General features: G+C 35.5%; 1 protein-coding gene across 1 annotated transcript in view; it reads right to left on the minus strand.

Moving 5' to 3' along the window:
- Nucleotides 1–8,368: 8,368 nt before the first annotated feature.
- Nucleotides 8,369–20,473, minus strand: part of FoxK (forkhead box K) — a 62,157-nt gene continuing 50,052 nt past the window's right edge. The window contains exons 4-11 of the mRNA XM_089697727.1: nt 14,387–14,661; nt 13,434–13,589; nt 11,418–11,529; nt 10,712–10,817; nt 10,127–10,213; nt 9,460–9,562; nt 8,931–9,024; nt 8,369–8,510 (exon numbers count right to left, since the gene is read on the minus strand). Of these exons, the coding sequence (XP_089553853.1) occupies nt 8,478–8,510; nt 8,931–9,024; nt 9,460–9,562; nt 10,127–10,213; nt 10,712–10,817; nt 11,418–11,529; nt 13,434–13,589; nt 14,387–14,661 (966 nt within the window). The 3' untranslated portion in view covers nt 8,369–8,477. The remainder of the gene's footprint in view (nt 8,511–8,930; nt 9,025–9,459; nt 9,563–10,126; nt 10,214–10,711; nt 10,818–11,417; nt 11,530–13,433; nt 13,590–14,386; nt 14,662–20,473) is intronic.

The raw sequence follows: 20,473 nt of genomic DNA on the forward strand, positions 1-20,473 counted from the left end.
CTAGGAGGGCTGCTTTGATATAGCTAGTAGGATAAAATTAAGATAATAATACCTATGTCCTAGCTTCGACACCCGGTGATGATCAGTAATTAAAAAAAATCTATTCAACAGATAGCACAGAAAAAGTACCTATACCTAATCAAGCATTGTTTTCGAGTGTCCTAGCTATACCAATAAACATAAAATCTAAACCTCTCCTATTTGTGTCATACTACCAATTATAGCAAACGAACCGTTTCCCATTTCTGTAGCAATATCCCAGAAACGTCCATTAAGCATAACGGACATGTTCCGAAATACGCAATCTGTTAAAAATCCCATTACAAATGTCCCAAATCCCTTTGACGTCCAACACCCATGTAATAACGAGAGAATTCACGCTCAGATGCGCAAACTTCCAATCCTCAAAAACCACAATTCTGTTTAGCTAGCACTCGTCGGTTGAGATAATTGTTTGATCTTTTAGATTAATATACCACTGTGTTTGTAGGAATTAATGTTGGTTTGGTAACGCAAATAATGCAGCGGATTGTATCATGAATGTACCTACAAATTAGATCGTTTATTCGTGGGTAATGCTAACTAACATTTCTAAAGAGGTCCTTTAGGAATACAGATATAATTTCAATTTCTCTTAACTTATGTTATGCAATTCATAACGCCTATCTTATTAATTCATTCAATACAATTCAATATGTATTTGTTTCCTTGCACTATGTTTTAGTCAAATCATATAGGTACCCTGTAGGTAAATATACACATTATAGTATAGCCTAATCGTATCCTGTCTAACAAAGCATATCTAGGTACTATTTACTGCTAACCGTTAAAAATCGATCAGTAAAACAATGGGTGACTTCCCGGAAAATAAACTTTAGCTCACTCACACAGTTCAAAAGTTCGAAGTCATAAGAAATGTGACTGAAAAATCTGTAAACTTTCTATTCTTTGAGTCAACTTCTTACAAAAGATTGAAGTGAGTCATTACGAGTTAAACTGAGGCAATTTTTCGTGCAGCGGGAGATCGCAGTCGTTCATGGGAATCTATTCAGGGCTTCAGATCCAATTTAATTGACGCGGATGCTTTAGTTTACTTGGTATTTCCTAACATTATAATTTGTATTTAAGAATAATTTTATTTACATAATGATAATTTTCAGTTAGGCTTTAAATTAATTTATGGTACCTAAGTGGTAACCAGCATCTGGTCTTGTCAACAGATCGAGTCATTTTCTCCTGGTTATGCAAAATTTTTCTAACCGTTCACAGATGTGAATGGTATTACAGCTTAGAGCATTCAAGGATCACGAATAAAACGTGTGAAATTGTTTTTGTAATCGGTTCATTAGTTCCTGAGATTATCGCATTCAAACAAATAAATTATTCAGCTTTTTTTAAGTATGTACAAGCTGCTTTCCACAGTTCTATCCGCATAACCTAATTTTTTACTAGATACTTACTTTTCGTAATCCAAACGGAAAAAAATCAAATCATCAAAACCCGTTCAGCCGTCCTTGAGTTATAATTAAATACATAACTAACATGGGTAACTTCAATATAATAAATACAGCATTTACCTATTTATAAACCATAACAAAAAGCGAAAACTTTGACCTATTGCCACTCTAAAGAAATTTCCAGTGAACCGTAAATGTGGGTAAGGGGCGCCGCAAATACGTCCTGTTATTTATATTTATAATTACAAAATACACTTATTCTATACACTTTCACAAAATTCAGTATTCGCAAAGGAAAACAAACATGTTTTCCTCTGGTTTTCCTATTTGTAATGGAGTTCAATGGGGCGTGTTCATTAATACATAAAGGGGAAAAATAAAACAAAACACAAAAGGAGATAAAATACGTTTATTTCTTAAAATTTGTCAATAATAAAACGGTGGCTCTACCGCCTCCACTTACTGTTACTGGGAAGTATACACAACGAAAAAAGTCGACGTTCATTTAAAACGCCGCGATAATATTCGTTATTACTGAAATCAACCAGATATTGGCAAAACTAATTTATTAGAAAACTGATATCTCGAAGCTTCTAATATTACTAAATCATTTCCATCACAACCATAAAAATAAACCGAGAAAATAAACGTACAACGAAGTAAGATCATACTTTTGAAACACAGCCACTGCAAAAAAACACTAGGTAATTCAATAAATAAACAGAGTACATCTAAATTATTTTATTTCCATAAAGGCATACAATATCTATTTCCAATACTATTCTAAAAGCCGAGTCATATATTTATAGTTACATTCATATACGGCGCTAAACGAACGTCGACTTAAAGCTAAAAAGAACGCATTTGGTTGCTGTAGCATTTACAATGCCTAAAGAATATTGCGTCCTGCGACTCGATAATAAATTTCAAATTGAAGCATTCACAAATACCGCTGCGGATATCTGTTAGAACATAAAATAATATTCACAATAACTAAAAAAAAATTATAATGCACGGTTTAACTCCGTTGCAGACGCTTGTCTGTTACCAACTGACGTGGTCAAATAATTATGGTCAGTTGAAATATTATGTTTTAAAATTTAACCGATAACCCTTCCTCGCAACCCTTGCTATAATACACTCAACCATTCCGACCAAATGTGAATGAATAGTGGTAATATTATGTTCATTCATTCCATTCATTGATGTGTTATTACAATCATGGTGAATTACGAAACTTTTAATTTTTTTTTTTAATATTCATAGTAACTTTGTTAAAATATTGATAAAGAATCACTGGGTTTATAATTTCGAAACAATTAAACCGTATTATTTTATAATTAACTGATGCAAAATGGAGCGTAGAAATGACATTTCCAACAGACTATAAACCAAAGTCAGAACTTATAGACCTGGCATAGACAACAAATTTATAATAATAATAGGGATGTGACGACCCCATCGCCCACGGTTGGAATATCTATTGTCTACGTGACAATAGATATTCCACCCGTGCAATCAGTCAACCCGCAGGACACCTTGTGGCGGGGTGTCGGGGAGTAGCGACCCCGCGGGAACCGAGTGCTCCCGGGGGAGGCCCCTGTCTTCATCTCCGGCTCGCCTTCACCGGCCGGTCGGAGTGAAGCCTGACGAGGACAGGACCCCCACCTCTGGCTTGCCTTAACCGGCCGGCCAGAGTGGAGTCGCGAGAGCTTTTAGCTCGAAGGGTGGATGCGAAGCGTAAGTGGCGAGTGGGCACGTGATGCTGGACCCTCAGGGAGCGCGTGATCGTAGTTTAAAGTCCAGGGACGCCTCTCCACCCTTAGCTGCTCACAATATGTTGCCCCCTTGTCGCACTATTGCAGCGACTTATTTCGGGGGCCCATACAGTGAGAGGGCGAGTCACCACCTGCCAACATATTTTTACTTTCTTTTAGTAGAAAGGCAGGTGCCATAGTTTCCCATAGTCCTCAGTACCAGTCCATTTAGCATCCCAATCCATAGCCCAATCATTAAATTTCCATACCCTGCAATAGTCCTACATCGGCCGCGGACTGCCCAGGGCTGTATCTCTATAGTGCAGTCATGGGCAGGCTGCGGCTGGTGTCCCACAACACATTAAAATTCTCGAAAGGGCCTCTGCGTGTTGGATCCGTGTCCCCACGTAAGCCTTCCAAAGATCCGGGTACTGTCCTTCTGGTGGTACCCGAGTATTATGGAAATGAGAAACATAATTATTATTTTTAAATTAAGGAACCATTCACTACATATTATTGTAATAACACACCACATCTCTCCTTACACATAGTCACTGGACCACATAGCGTCACACTCGCGCATCCAAAAATATATTAGCGTTCACACACACCGGTCCAGCCGAGGCACACACACACACACCTATATCATAAACGGCTATGCCAGTTTTAATGCAACTCTTTGATCGCTATATTCGATATATTGGGAGCGTCGAACAAACTTTCATTAATAAAGCCTCTCACTAGGTTATACATTATATACTTTTAAATGCTAAAAACTACGTGCTTTCCGTGTTTCATATTTATACACTAATATACGCTATAACTATATAATATTATAGTGCTAAGATTAAATTATATAATAACCGTATAGTATAGAATTTTTATACAGGTGTATGTTACACCGAAACCGTTATATAGGGGAGTTCACACTACACAATGTTAAATGATTCGCCGTACCAGTGTGAATACACCTTTATGACTGCAATATTTACCATCAAAATTTATAATTAGACATTAGTCATAATATTTTCGACCGTCACAATATATTCTGGTTAATTTATCATGTACAACGAAAATCACTTAATAAAGATTTTATTTTTTAATGAATTTTCGTTTTCATTTCATAGAAATATTAAACAGAATATAATCATCAAGATTTCACTAAACATTTGTTGAGAAAATATGTTTCATTTAGTTTTAGATACAAATCTAGAGTCAATTTAGCAAACTCCCTTGAGTTATAAAGAATTAACAATATACGTCCATACACATATTTCGACCTAGTGCAAAAGGACGATAAAAAATTGAGATTTCTATACAAAGAATTAGTGTTTTGGTCTTACAAAACAAGTAATGTTTTTTAATTGCCTTAAAACACCAGGCAATTGTTTTAAACTTTACAATTTTTAACAGAATTGCCTAATTATTTTTACATCGTTACTTTGGATAAATAGAGTAATTTCAATAATAATCCTTTTTTTAGGTGAAAGTTAAACTTTTTATAATTTTTGGAACATTATGTATATCATGATGAACAGACAAATATCAAGATTGTTTTCATCAGATCATTCTCTTGAGTTTTTTAATATTCAATTTTTGAAATTACCCCACATCTCCAAAGAAGTAATTTTTCTTCCTTTTTTATGTATTATAAAGACCTATACACACATTCGAGTGTTATATGAATGTACAGAATGTATACCAACAAGACAAGATCACAAAACATAAAATGTTGTTTTTTATTTTCCATACAATTCGTATTTTATTTTAGATAAACCAAAATCCATGGAATGTTAGGCCGCCTGTCCACCTGCAAGAAAACTTCCGCGAGTCAATGTGTTAGTATGAATTTAATGTTCTATGGAACTGCTGATTCCATTATTGGATATTGTTTTCTGTGCAATCTGTTGCTTAGGAACATAGATAATTGTAAAATATATCCTACCATTATTTTTAATAAGTATTTTATTATTTGTTTTGCAATCTCGACTCGTTGGATACATTTATATATAAAACAAAGTCATTTACATAGCAATTTAATGTGAAATACAGTAAGTATTTCAGTTCAATATTAAGTTTATATTCATTTTTTAACATAGATAATATAATTTTATAGGTATATGACCATTTTGCGACTTCGATAAATGATGAAATATATGTATGATAAAAAAAATACTAATAAAGGTTTTTAATAGATTCTTCACTGTTCACTTCAAAACCACCTGTTTTTACGTTTGAAACTCTAACCAATGTATGCTTTGCGAATATCTCCCCATTTATCAAAGCAGTAAGGTCCATTTCACATTGATAAAACCGAATTATCAAAACGAACAAGTACATTACCAATTTAATATAATATTTCACTAGGAAAACTCTTTAAAAACTTGTACTTCGTTTGAAATTCGTATATTTGTTTGCGTATAGCTCAATACATTTGTGACCGATGAATTATTAGGGAGAAATAATTACAAAATATCAAAGCGTCCTTATTCATAAATTTTATATGAAAGAAAATCATTAATTCCTCTAACAATTTAAAGTTATTATCACCTTAACACCTCCGCTAATAAACGTTCGTCAAAACGATGTTTTGTCGCATTCTTGCTTGTGTCAATACATTGAGAGGGAAAGAGACAAAACACATGTTTTCACGAATTTAAAAATTTATTAACCCGGGGCCTAAACGTTAAGAATATCATAGCTAAGCTTAGCCGTTCCATTTAAATATATAATTAATGCGATTTTGGTGTTTACAACTATAACTAACTTATTACAGACATCTGTAGCATTGCACTTATAATATTATTTGTGGTACAGTCGGCAACGACGATCGTCACTTTACTTCTTTTTTTGTCAACTGTACGCGTCACAGTACACACATGTACGAGTCCGGTGTAAACTTAGGAATAGAGAAAAATATATATATTTATAATAATAATATAATATTATGTATTTATCATAATAATATGCACTACGATGCAAAATCAAAAACCGTACCACACGAAACGACACTGTATACTTAACACTTTAAAGTTCAAAATCATAAAATCGTAGTCTATTTATTGCTAATTCCACACTCGTTGACGAGTTTGTCGTGTCGCGCCGCGATTGGTCGAAGGGGACGCGGTGAGCGCTGATTGGTCGAGCCCCGAGACCGCCTGAGCGCTGATTGGCCAATTGCAACGCAGCTAATTCATCTTCATAGATATTATATTGTCAATTCGTTTTAAAATATTCACGCGTAAAGAACCCAAAATCATGCTATCTCGCTTACGCATTAGTGGAGATATATCTCTCTCGCACACGACCGCATTTAAGTCGATTCTTTATTGGCACGGTACACATTACAATAGTTTTGTTCTTGTATTTTGATACTCGCTAGTGACTACGTATTATATTGACATTAAAATACATTATATATGTAAGGAAAATAAAGTGACATTCACCAAGATAATACGTTTTATAGATAACACTATTACCATTAGGAATACAAACGAAACATAGTCTAAAAAGACTGTTACATAAAAAAATAAGTGTGTTTTTTAAATAAATGTATTTCCTTTCTATCTTTCTAATACGTAGTCACTAGTTACTACATATAAGCCAATCAACGTTTCCGCGGTTGTACCAACGAGAGCCTCGCACGTAACACCGAGCGCTCATTGGCCGGCTCAGCTGTGCTCCTATTGGTTGATGCCGTGCTGCAGGATGCTTGTGGTGAGCTGCTATTGGTTGATACCGTGCTGGTAGCGGGCGCTGTGCTCTGTGCCAATCTACGAGGAACCGTGGTGATTGTCGTACTGCAGGTAGATACCGTGCTCAAGCTGGTAGGTGCTGTAGTATAGCTATTTTTAGCCTCGCTGCGATTTGCAGTCGTGTTGCTGGCAGATACCGTGCTGCGATTGGTCAGTACTGTACTGCTGCTAGACTTTGCCTCATTACGACTTATTGCAGTCGTGCTGTCACTGGCGGAAGCCGAGCTGCGATTGGTCAGCACTGTGCTGCTATTGGTCAGCACTGTACTGCTTGGCTTTGCCTCACTACGATTGTTTGCAGCCGTATTACTGGCAGATGTTATACGATTGGTCAGCACTGTACTGCTTGGCTTTGCCTCACTGCGATTTATTGTAGTCGTGTTACTGGCAGATGTCATACTGCGATTGGTCAGCACTGTACTATTAGACTTTGCCTCACTGCGATTCAATGTAGTCGTATTACTTGTTGATGCCATACGATTGGTCAGCACTGTACTAGGCTTAACATTACGTTTAGTTGCTGTACTACGACTCAGTATCATGCTGCGATTCGACGGCGCCATACTGCGACTCGGCGGATCCATGCTGCGATTGGTCAGCGATGTACTGCGGCTCGGTGATGCTGAGCTGCTATTGGCTGTACTGGGAACCATACTGCAGGTAGTCTTGCTACTAGTGGATACCACAGAGCGATTGATACTCCTGGATAATGCAGTACTACGGCTCAATTGTACAGTACTAGTTGGGGGGTCCATGCTATTGGCCGTCAGCGTGGTGCTTGGTTCCATACGATTGGCTGACGCTGTAGTAAGTAAACTCGTACTGCGAGACAGCGTCGTACTGCTGAAAGTCGTGCTGCGGCTCAGCGACAGCGAACTGCGATTGGACAGCACTGTACTAGTTGGCGGTTCCATACTGCGGCTGGGTAATGCTGTACTACTAGGCGATGACTTACTGACGGATGTTACACTGCGATTGGACAGCACTGTACTAGTCGGCGGTGCCATACTGCGACTGACCGAAATTGTAGTACCACTGAAATTCGTGCAGCGACTCAGTGATACCATGCTGCGATTGGACAGCGCTGTACTAGTTGGTGGTTCCATACTGCGGCTGGGTGATGCCTTGCTGGGTGTTACACTGCGATTGATATCCATACTGCATGGTGATTCCATACGGGCTGACACTATACTACAGCTGACTTGTGCTGTACTGGGTAACGTCGTGCTGCGATTGGCTGATGCTGTACTGAGTAATGTCGTGCTGCGATTGACTGACGCTGAACTGCTGGGTAATGTCGTGCTGCGATGGGCTGACGCTGTACTGGGTAACGTCGTGCTGCGATTGGCTGATGCTGTACTGAGTAATGTCGTGCTGCGATTGGCTGATGCTGTACTGGGTAATGTCGTGCTGCAGCCAGGCGTGCTGGGTGATGCTGCACTGCGATTGGCTGGTGCTGGCGGGCGGCTCGCTCGGGGCCTGCGTCACGCGCCCGGGTTAGCGGGACGTCAATACGCGCGCCGGTCGTCGATGTCGGACACCTGCAAATAATTAATACTTATAAATATAAAATATCCATTTTAGGGAGAAAGATAGATTGATAAAACATATTTGATGTGATAGTATGTCACAACGTATAATAGAGACAAAATTACAACAAAAAAAGAGTAATAAGTTTACGTAAACAAAAATTGAAATTAAATTGTTTGAAAACTGGAGTTTTTACAATACAATTTATTGTGAGTCACAGGTATTATGGGTACAGGTATAATCTCTATAGTAGAATGAAAATAAAGTATGAAGTGTCTTGTGTCTATTTAAATTTAAAATTTTAAGGTTTAGTATCTTTCTAGCGCCTATCTTAAAGAGATACAGGTAAGTGTCAAGTATACTTTATAAAGTGTCTATAGTGTCAAGTATCAAGTGTCACATGTAAGTGTCAAGTGTCAAGTGTAACTCACATGGTGCTTGGCCCGCTTGTGCGGCGGCTCGTCAGGCGCCTCCTCGATCACCAGCTCGCCTCCCAGCGCGCATCCCTCTTCGCCGCTGTAACCGCTGTGCACATAGACATACATACAAACTTTATATATAGACAATTAAAAAAATAGTTGTAAGAATTGGATTTCTAAAAACTTGAAGGGTTTCGGTAATGTAGTGAAAACCACAAGCATATGTCAATATACGTTTGTAATGGGTTGGTTGTAATGAATTCATGTATTGGGCGAGATAAAGCATATTTACGCTCGACACGTTTAATTCGTAATTGTTCTTTATTTATTTATACGAAATTCACAAACACGTATGTGCTAAAGCTTTCAAAGTGCAATTATCGCTATCTATGTATATGAATGCTACGGAATTTTACTACGTAGGTCCGCCATAAGAAGCAGACACACTAACACTTCCAAAGTGTCAGAGTGTGTCGATTCAAAGTGTAAGTGTCACTACAAAGTGTAAGTGTAACTCCAAAGTGTAAGTGAGTATACTAACGCGTAGTACGGCGAGTGCTGATGCAGCAGCAGGTTGGCAGCCTGCACTTCCTCCTCGGGGATCGATACCAGCCCGCCGCCCGTCGTGCCCACCACGTATTTCTCTGGAATTTATAGTTATGTGTTTAGTTTTTAAACTATTACACTATAATTATAACTATAAAAAATATGACAGTAAATTTAAAGTTCATTTAGGGCTGATTTTTCAATTCGTGGATAAAATTTATTCGTCGAATAACGTATTAAACTACCATTTCAAAAATGTATTCTTATTGCCCGTATATTTTGACAGTTTACGTAACATTTTAATATTATCGTGTAATATTTTATTAGACGGGTAAGTTTTATCCAAGGATTGAAAAATCGGCCCTTAGTTTATTTTCATCATAATCAGCCCAAAATTCATGCCTAAAACATATGATGTAACAGGACATGTGACAAAATGAGTTCTCGAAATATCTTTAAGTATATGTTGAAACATCAATTTCTGTATAATATACAACTAGACAAAAACTAAAATTGGAACTAATTGAATGTTGCGTTAAATAATTTCTTCCTACCCGAATTAATACGATCTTTTAGAATTCCCTAAATAAGTCTAATTGAATTATATGTTGACTCAATTTATCAAGCAAATATATTCGCTTCGCTATCGCTTCGCTTCGTACCTTCCCGCTCGCCGCCCGCACCGTTGGTGACGACGGTGATGTGGTGGCCCGCCATCACCAGCCCGCCGCCCAGCGACCCGCCGGCACCTGGACAATAGATACATTTGACAATTATTATATGTTTAGTGTTTACACTACTGTTGCACAAGTGAGATTTTTTATTGTGGTGTCAATTTATATTGTTACTAGCTGCTCCGCGCGGTCCTTCCTCGATAAATGGGCTATCTAACATCGAAAGAATTTTTCAAATCGGACCAGTAGTTCCCGACATTAGCGCGTTCAAACAAACAAACTCTTCAGCTTTATAATATTAGTATAGATTTCTTGTAAGATGCATTACATGCCATTCGATTTCATGTTGAGTCGAATCATTACCGATATTAGATGGAATAAGTTTTCGATTGAAAAGACATCTTTTCCAAATTGAAAAGTGCACATTTGTGTTTTATTTTTTTTTAAATGAATGCACTGCATGCAATGCATGTCGGAGTGGGGAGCGTGAGGTTTTTTCGTTACGGAATTTCTCGATTCGGTCCCCGCGCTCAAGGCCCGCGATAGAAGCTATGCAATAGCTTAATAACTAACCCGGTGATCCCGGCGCGCTCTGGCTGACGCCGGAGCGCTGCGGGAACAGGTACTGCGTCGAGTGGCTGTTGTTGTTGTTGCTGTTGTTCAGCCGCTGTTGCCCGCCCTATAGCACAACAGAATAATACATTTTACAATTCATTGATCTTCATTAGTTGCTGCTGCTGTTTTAACACGCACCGTAGCGGCATATTATTATAGAAAGCAAGACAAATGAGGAAAATTGAAAGCAATCTTTAAACCGGGTTTTGTGTTCTCTATATTCTAAATCAGTTTAAAATAAATTAATATCGAAATTACTTTTTTAAACAAACTTTTGTATAAATAATTAACTGATGTACAAAATTTATGTTAGGCCCAAAGTTGGAAATCGCAAATTGTAAGAAAAAATGCTTATATAACACGATACTGTCGTAGTAAGAAATATCACATCGTGAAATTCGAGTAATTGCTCTATTCATTTCTGGACCAACATTAATATAAAATTCTTTCAAATAATCAAATCCTGTCCTGTTCTAGGCTTAGTATATCGTGTTATAATATAATATAATAAATTCTTTATTTAAGAGTACCAAGACCCATTTCAAAACACAATACACAAAAATCACTATGTTATGTTTTAGGCTTCGAATGTATCATAAGTACGTATATATTCGTTTGCATTTCAACATTACACAACAATAAAGCTATTATAAAAAGCACTTACCTGGTGATCACTCTCATCACCGGTGAACAGGTCCGGCGTGGGCTCGCGGGAGAGCTCCTCCGGCGTCACCAGACCTGACACGCCCACCTGCGACGGCGATGTTGGCGCGCTCCTGTATATAAACAACATTATTATTATTCAAAACATTGTTATGTTCAGCGATAGCAACAACATCACCATCATTATCAATAACAACAATGTCATCACTACATAGTATAAAAAACAAAGTCGCTTTTTCTGTCCCTATGTCTCTATGTATGCTTAAATCTACGCAACGGATTCTGATGCAGTTTTTTTGAATAGATAGAGTGATTCAAGAGGCAGGTAGAGGTATATACATAATTTATTAGGTTTTAGACAAAGCGGGCGAAGCCGCGAGCGGAAAGCTAGTAATTACTCTAAATATTATCAATAGTAACATCACTGTTAACAACAACATAACAACAACAAAATCACCACTCTTTTCATTCACATTCTCACCACCATAATCATTATTTCAATAATCATTACTACAAGTATCAAGTTATCACGTCTTATAATACCACAAGAGCTTCAAAATTATCGGGTATTTTCCGATAGGTTCGTTGCAAACAAATGAAGGAGTCAAGTTTTTAGTCAAGGACAAGGTGATTTTTCCTGAAAAACTTGACGACTTTATTTGTTTGCAGGGAACCTTGAGGGAAATGCCAGATAATTTTGAAGCTCGTGTGGTATTCGGGGGATTATTTTTCCGTCCCAAATGTCCGCCAATAATTTCACAATTGAATTCAACCTGTCAGTTTGACGTCAACGACCAGAGAAAATTTTCAAAAAATTATCAGTATAATACCATGTAGGTTGTACCACGTGACGTCGAATGGTGCAATTCTATTGGTCGATATTTGGGTCGGAAAAATAATCATTATTATCACTATATTATATGAATGGTCGTAAAAGATACAAGTTCTATGTCTAAGTAGACTCAATAATAAGTTTTTCATAACTCCTACATAAAGTAAAATATTAAAATATCTTACTCTTAATTTTCTTAAGTATACAATTAAAACTAACTAAACATGAAGTTACAATTCTGCATTAACTACAAAATGAGCCCCTACATGAAAGTGATATAAACCAAACATTACTTTGTTTAATGATTTACTATATTTTTATTTACAATACATCTGAGCAATTAAAATCACTCACATATTCACAACAAACTTCGTAACATCAACTTCGAATATTTTTCATCAATATTTCGTTGAATCTATAGACAAACAATAATTATCCAGTAATTTAGATTTTCAAAGCTTGTAAAATATCCCTTACTGTATGAATGCATGTGTCTGTGTATACGTTTGTGTGAATTTTTATGTATCGGTGTGTCGGTGTATTGAGGTATCGTCTATTACGATATATGCATATGTGTGTGTTCGTGTCCGTACGCGTTTTTTGTGCGTATGTGATTGCGTATTTGCAATGTTAGAATTAATAATTAATTTGTGTAAATTATATTTTCATGCTGTAAGTACCTATAATTGTTTGTTACATTTAGTAGAATATAAGTCTGGATTTAGTTATTAATGAATCAATGTAAACAAACGTTGGTATTTATAGTAGTTTATAATGCATGTATGTAAGCTCGTGCTTGTGAGCGTGCGTGTAAGCGTACACGTTTTTGTCTGCATATTGCGTGCGCATAATGCGTCCGCGTATGCGTGTGCATGTGCGTGCTTGCGTGTCACTGCTTTTTGTAATATAATAAAGATTTAATATTTTACGGATAATATTTTGTATAAAATACTAGTTTAAGACCTATTTGTGTCAATTTGAAGAATAAAATAACATTTTTTTAGTTCGATTCCCGGTCGAAGCTAGTGAAATGTCGAAAATCTTTGAATGCAGTTCTATTTCTATTTAAGCATAAAGGAATGTTTTCCTTTCATCATAATTTGCTATCCCCAGTATTTCAAGTACTTTCCCTCGAAAATTTCCACACTGTATATTTATGTATGTTTGTATGTATGTGTATCTCACCGCGAGGACAGTCCAAAGGGAGCACGGAATTGAACTCCACGCGGGCGACGCGGGCGGAAGGCCAGCTCGATCAGCTTGCCCTCGCTCTGCGGGTCGATGCGCCAGAAGCTGCCCTTGCCCGGCTCCTCTTGGCTGCGGGGCACTTTTATGAAGTACCTGAGGAACATTTCGGCAGAATATATTATCTGTGGAACATTTAGAGCAAAATATTTATCTGTGGAACATTTAGAACCAAATAGATTACATGTGGAACATTTAGAACCAAATATATTACATGTGGAACATTTAGAGCAAAATATTTATCTGTGGAACATTTAGAATCAAATATATTAGATGTGGAACATTTAGATAGCAAATATATTACATGTCGAACATTTAGAACCAAACATATTACATATGGAACATTTAGAACAAAATATATTACATGTGGAACATTTAGAACAAAATATATTACATGTCGAACATTTAGAACCAAATATATTACATGTGGAACATTTAGAACCAAATATATTACATGTGGAACATTTAGATAGCAAATATATTTTTTGTGGAACATTTAGATAGCAAATATATTGCTTGTGAAACATTTAGATAGCAAATATATTACGGTCTGCGAAAATTGTAGACCTAAAATCATGGTATGAAAAAAAATGAAATGAAAAAATATTATAGATAGATATTGGATTGGCTGTTGAATTAAGAGCATGTGTAGGTTTTAGCAGCTTCATTCTCTTACGTACAGACTGCGTATAGTAACATTCTCACACATATAAAAATAATAATTAATGTGATTAAAAAATACTAAAAACACGCTTAAAATCATGATATTATTGTATTTTCACTGAAGCGTACAAAGTTTGAATTAAATCTGTCTGTTTCAAGTGGGCCTCAATACAATCTAAAAGAGTCGGTTACATACAAACATACAGGTGAAGCTTATAAAAAAAACTAACCGGTTAAGCGACAGATTGTGCCGTATCGAGTTCTGCCATCCCTTGTCCGCGGTGCGATAGTACGGGTAGTGCTTCGTTATATAGCTGTATATGCCACTGAGGGTCAGCTGTTTATCCGGTGCAGAGGCCACAGCTTGCACGATAAGCTGTGCGTAGCTGTATGGCGGCTTCGCTGCGTCTTCAGTGCGGGAATCGCGCGCGTCTCGAGCGTCTCGCACGTCGCGGGAGTCGCGCACGTCGCGCGGTTCGCGCACGTAGTCCGTTGTGGATGACGCCTGCAAGTATATGGTAATAGTCGATATATAGGGATGGTTGAAGGTTAATTTAGCAAAATATTGTAATCACTACGTAGTATAAAACAAAGTTGCTTTCTGTATCCCTATGTCCCTATGTATGCTTAAATCTTTAAAACTACGCAACGGATTTTGATGCGGTTTTTTTAATAGATAGAGTGATTCAAGAGGAAGGTTTTAGTATATAATTTATTATGTTTTAGACAAAGCGGGCGAAGCCGCGGGCGGAAAGCTAGTTAAGGTTGATGTTCCGACCGTCCCTCCATACATTTTTGATTACCTCTAAACACTTAACACAGACACTATTTCTTTAAAACTAATCATTTTATCACTTCTCTATAATGAAATGTGTGCGCGTTCGACCTTTTTAATCAATAATTTACAATATTTACTTAGAAAAACAACAGTAAAATACCGGAAAAATTTGACACTTCTACAGTAGTGTGCGTGACTTTTGCCAAGCGAAACACGACATAAAGCACGACATCTAGCGCATAGACTATATACTTATTACAGATCTAGCGCGTCAATGTCTAAACGAAAGGCGATGTTTAGACATTGACGCGCTAGATGTCGTGCATTCGCGTTCGTTATCTTATGCATAATGAGCATAATTCTAATAAATCAAAGTTCTGTGTAAAAATTGAGTAATTTCATTTCCAATCGTTCAAAGAAAATAACAATAAAATAAAATAAAACTAATGACCTTAGAAACTATGTTTTTTTTTATTTATTACTCATTATTGTTCGTCCGTCGTAGGTCTGTAAACTGTATTGTACACTGAAGGTAAATGGTACTGTAGGTACTTTAGTTCGGCGTCGTCGCTCGTCGGCTTGATATAAAATTACATTCTTGATTTCATTGACACGCGCTATGATTTGCGCGCGGAATTTCTTGTGTTGTGAATTTATTTTTGTATGCTATGCATTTTAATTGATTCAAATTGCAATGTTTCTCTAGTATGCATTTGAGACTATATTGTAAATTGTAATAATTGATCGTGGGTATAGTAATTAATTATTCTAATAACGCAATTAGTAATATATGTATTTTCGGTGGGATTCAAAACAAAAAATTGGCCCGTGATTTTTATGAAATTTCACCACATTGCAAATCACATCAATCATAGTTCATACACATGTATGACGAAAGTGATTAGTATTGTGGCTAACATTGACTCATCAGTTCATCACTGAAACCAGTGATAAATCAGTACCTATATCATATTGTGTTTGAATATTTTTAAACAATGATATAAGTATACAATTATTATAAATCGGTAAACTATCAAAGTAATCACAAACTTGCAAACATTGGTAAAATGTCCAGTAGTTTATGAGCCTATTCATTACAATCAAACAAACAAACAAAGTTTTCCTCTTTATAATATTAGTGTAGACAAACACTATGAATACGATCACGAATGCAAATTCGGGGATTTTCTAATTATTGCTAAATAATAATTGAATTCGTTTTGAAATACTCTATAATTTTTAGTGTATAAATAGACATTTATAATGTGGTGCTCATTTTTTTTGTACTGCTAACGCTATTGTAGGTACCTATTTTCGTTGTTTTATTTCAAGTGAACACGGCCATACAATTTTGTCACGAGCCGCCTATGATTGTAGGTACTTTTGTTAGGCTCCTTCGTCGTCCGCGTCGGCTCGAAAGTTCTTGATTTCATTGTCACGCGCTATGATTTGCGCGCGGATTTTCTTGTGTTGTGAATTTATTTTTGTATTATTATTATTTTTTATTTATTTTTTTATTTTATTGATTCAAATAAAATATTTCACTAGTATGCATTTGAGACTATATTGTATTATGTATAATTTATCGTAGGTATAGTTATTCTTATAACGCAGTTATATTTTCGGTGGGACAATTTGACCCGTGATTTTTCTGAAATATCACCACGTTGCAAATCACATCAATCATACACACGTATGACGAAAGTATAGTGGCTATAATTGACTCATCAGTTCATCACTGAAACCAGTGATAAATCAGTACATATATCATATTTTATTGTGTTTGAATATTTTTTAAACAACGATATATACAATATTATTATAAATCGGTAAACTACCAAAGTACTTCCGAATTTTCAGACAGACAAACAAGTAGTTTGAACACGCAGTTTTCTTATACTAGTAGCAAAAATCAAAACCATAATATTATGTTTCCCTACTATATTTTACTAAAAGTCGAGTGCGTCGAAATCGTAAATAATAATATGTTTTTCACCTTCCTGGTTATTTTCCCATAGTAAATAGTGTTTTAGGTTTGTTGTTGTAGGTAGGAATAATAATAATTATTCTTACATGTTGGTTATGAAATGTATATTGAAATAATTTACTTTTACAAATCATTAGTGATATAAGTTTTGAGTGAAAATGCTTGGATCAGCATAATATTATATGGTACTTCAAATACATGTTTTGATAAAAAAAACAATAGTGTAATAAAATAAAACTGCGTTTTATTGTAATCAATGTTGACAATTTTAAATTCCAAAATTATTGATCAATAAAATAGTTTACACCAACAAATATAACTTTTATTTTTATAACAATCGTTCATAATATAAACCGTAGCAGGTGGCGTTTTGAAGTTCTGTCTACTCATACAGAAAAATGGAAAACTTGTTTTTTTTGTAAACAATTTATTACTCATGTTGTTTGGCAACTCGAAGCGTGGTCGTCCGTCGTAGGTACTTTTGTTCGGCGTCGCGTCGTCGTCCGCGTCGGCTTGATATAAAACATTCTTGATTTCATTGACACGCGCTATGATTTGCGCGCGGAATTTCTTGTGTTGTGAATTTATTTTTGTATGCTATGCATTTTAATTGAATCAAATTGCAATATTTCTCTAGTATGCATTTGAGACTATATTGTAATAATTGATCGTGGGTAGGTATAGTAATTAATTATTCTAATAACGCAATTATATTTTCGGTGGGATTCAAAACAAAAAATTGGCCCGTGATTTTTATGAAATTTCACCACATTGCAAATTATATATTATACAATTACAATTACAATTATTATAAATCGGTAAACTATCAAAGTAATTACAAACTTGCAAAATATGCTTTTCCGAATTTTCAGACAGACACACAATTTTATTAGTTTGTTTTAGCAAAGTAGGTACCTATACCTATACGCTTACGTCGCGCGTCGCGTCGTCGAAAACGGTGCGCCCAGAAACAAACATACCTAATTCAGTTACAATCCTTTTTTTGTTCCGTAATTTATTGTATTTATTCTAATACGATTTTTTTTATTCGTCGGCCAGTTCTACTAGGTATAAAAAGATAAAATTGAAATATAATTATTGTAGCGACAGCCATATTATGTTACTATGTTTTCGTAAATATGTTTTTCACCTTCCTGGTTATTTTCACATAATCTTATCTTATATATAAAAATGAATCGCAAAATGTGTTGGTAAGCGCATAACTCGAGAACGGCTGAACCGATTTCGATCATTCTTTTTTTATTATATTCCTTGAAGTACGAGGATGGTTTTTATGTAGAGAAAACGTAAATATTATGTACCACGGGCGAAGCCGGGGCGGACCGCTAGTATCTTATATATAAAAATGAATCGCAAAATGTGTTGGTAAGCGCATAACTCGAGAACGGCTGAACCGATTTCGATAATTCTTTTTTATTTTATTATATTCCTTGAAGTACGAGGATGGTTCTTATGTAAGGAAAACGTAAACATGTACCACGGGCGAAGCCGGGGCGGACCGCTAGTCTTATATATAAAAATGAATCGCAAAATGTGTTGGTAAGCGCATAACTCGAGAACGGCTGAACCGATTTCGATAATTCTTTTTTTATTATATCCCTTGAAGTACGAGGATGGTTCTTATAGCTAGAGAGCTAGTTAGTTTAGTTTTAGTGCAGTGGCAGTGTAAATGTTGTTGTTGAGGTTATGTAAATTTAACACTTTAGTTAACTACCAAGATATAAAGAAATGAGGATAGGACACAATAACTATTGGTTGAGGTATTTATAAACTCATAATATACTTTTAAAAAAATCACGTTTTAATAAATTTCTAGAATTAAATTAGAACAGCTGATTCAAAAGAGCCTAAAAAATCTTAATAATAATAATTACGCTTCACAGCAAGAAGAAATGTACCATATGTACCCGCACAAAGTCGATATTGTGTTGCCTACCGTTCGACTCAATGGCTAGGGTTGTAACTACCTTTAATAATTATTACCAAACTAATAAACCGAGTGATGCGAAATAACCATAATTCTTTTAGAGTTTGATAAAATGATCAGGCAGGTATTTTCTTTAATCCTCTGAATTCTCGGTTACTAAATTGTATCGTTGAAATTATTCTTAATCGCGTAAATTTAATAAATAATCATATGGAAAACACTTTTCATTTGTTTTTTTACTTTCACGCCCAACTACTATACAATAATTACGTTGTTTCGGTATTTTGACGAGAAAACGCAGGAAACATCCGTTGTATCATTTTAGATAGATTGTATATTTTGTATCTGTAGAATTGAAATCAAAGCTATGTATATATTGTCTCCATTCTTTTCTTATCGGATTGTTGATCCCAATGCGAATGCGTCACTTAAATTTTATAAAAGACAATTAAGAACATCAAAAATAAAGTGATACGTAAATATTTCACAGTGCAATATATTATGTAATTAATAATAATTATATATTTATGAAAAAATAATTACATCAGATTTAATAATAGCAATTGTTTTGAATGTACATAATATGAATAAATGATTACATCATAATAGTAATAATCACAATTGTTTTATTTCCCATTTGTTGCAACCCTAGCATATTTTCATGTAGCAGCAGAAGTACCTACACTGGCGGCGCGGCGGCATCGTGCGACATCAAAGGCATTGCCTTACTAGGTAAGTTTATAATGACTCATTTCTTTTATTATATAATTTACGTTTTACTTTTACAGAATCCGATTCAATGGATTATGAAGACGAGTCACACAACGCCATACGATAGTGATGATGAATGAACATTTCAATAAATGCATGCGTGTTTTTTTATGTTGTTTTGTAATTGTTAATTGTTTCTTAAATAAAGAAATAAACTAAATATTTAAATGATGATTTGTTATTTGCAACACAACTTTATATTTGAGATTCTTTACAAATGTATATTTAGTTTTGTATCATCAAATTTATAAATTTTATTCCATAGTTTTCAAAATTAAATGTAAATGACCATAAAAACATTAATAAAGTAAATCATTGATGTAAGGAACGTAATACATATATACATCTGACCATGTAGAAGCTAAGTCTTGTTGACTGCTGAAGTCTGTAAAGTTTTGTTGTCTGCTGAAGTCTGTACGCAATGAAAATGTCTGCCGTTTCGAAAATAAGTTTTTAAGACCCTAATAAATAAAATATATGAATGGCAGATCTGGTCAAATACTTTCAAAATTGTATTTTTTTCAGCACTTTCATAAGTGTCTGCCAGAATGTTATCCGCGTGATAATGGTCTGCCATTGTTATTTTCCGATAGTAATAATAATCTATTTTCAAATATCAAAATGGCAGACGTGGTCAAATGGTTTCAAAGTTCGCCAAAAATTTCCACCTGTCTTACCTAAGCGCGCGCCCCGTCCACCACTCTGGGCTTAGTGACTCCTCATCTCATGTATAGTAGGTATAGGGGAATCAACACACAAAAATCCAGGTCTGGTCAAATACATACAGGTAGCTTTGCGCTAGCTCTCTAGCTATTACTTCTTATGGAGAGAAA

The sequence above is a fragment of the Colias philodice genome, chromosome 8, assembly GCF_061535455.1.
Source record: "Colias philodice isolate Cphi_HAF_F1 chromosome 8, ilColPhil1 Martin Lab GWU primary, whole genome shotgun sequence".
NCBI classification, from domain to species: Eukaryota; Metazoa; Arthropoda; class Insecta; order Lepidoptera; family Pieridae; genus Colias; species Colias philodice.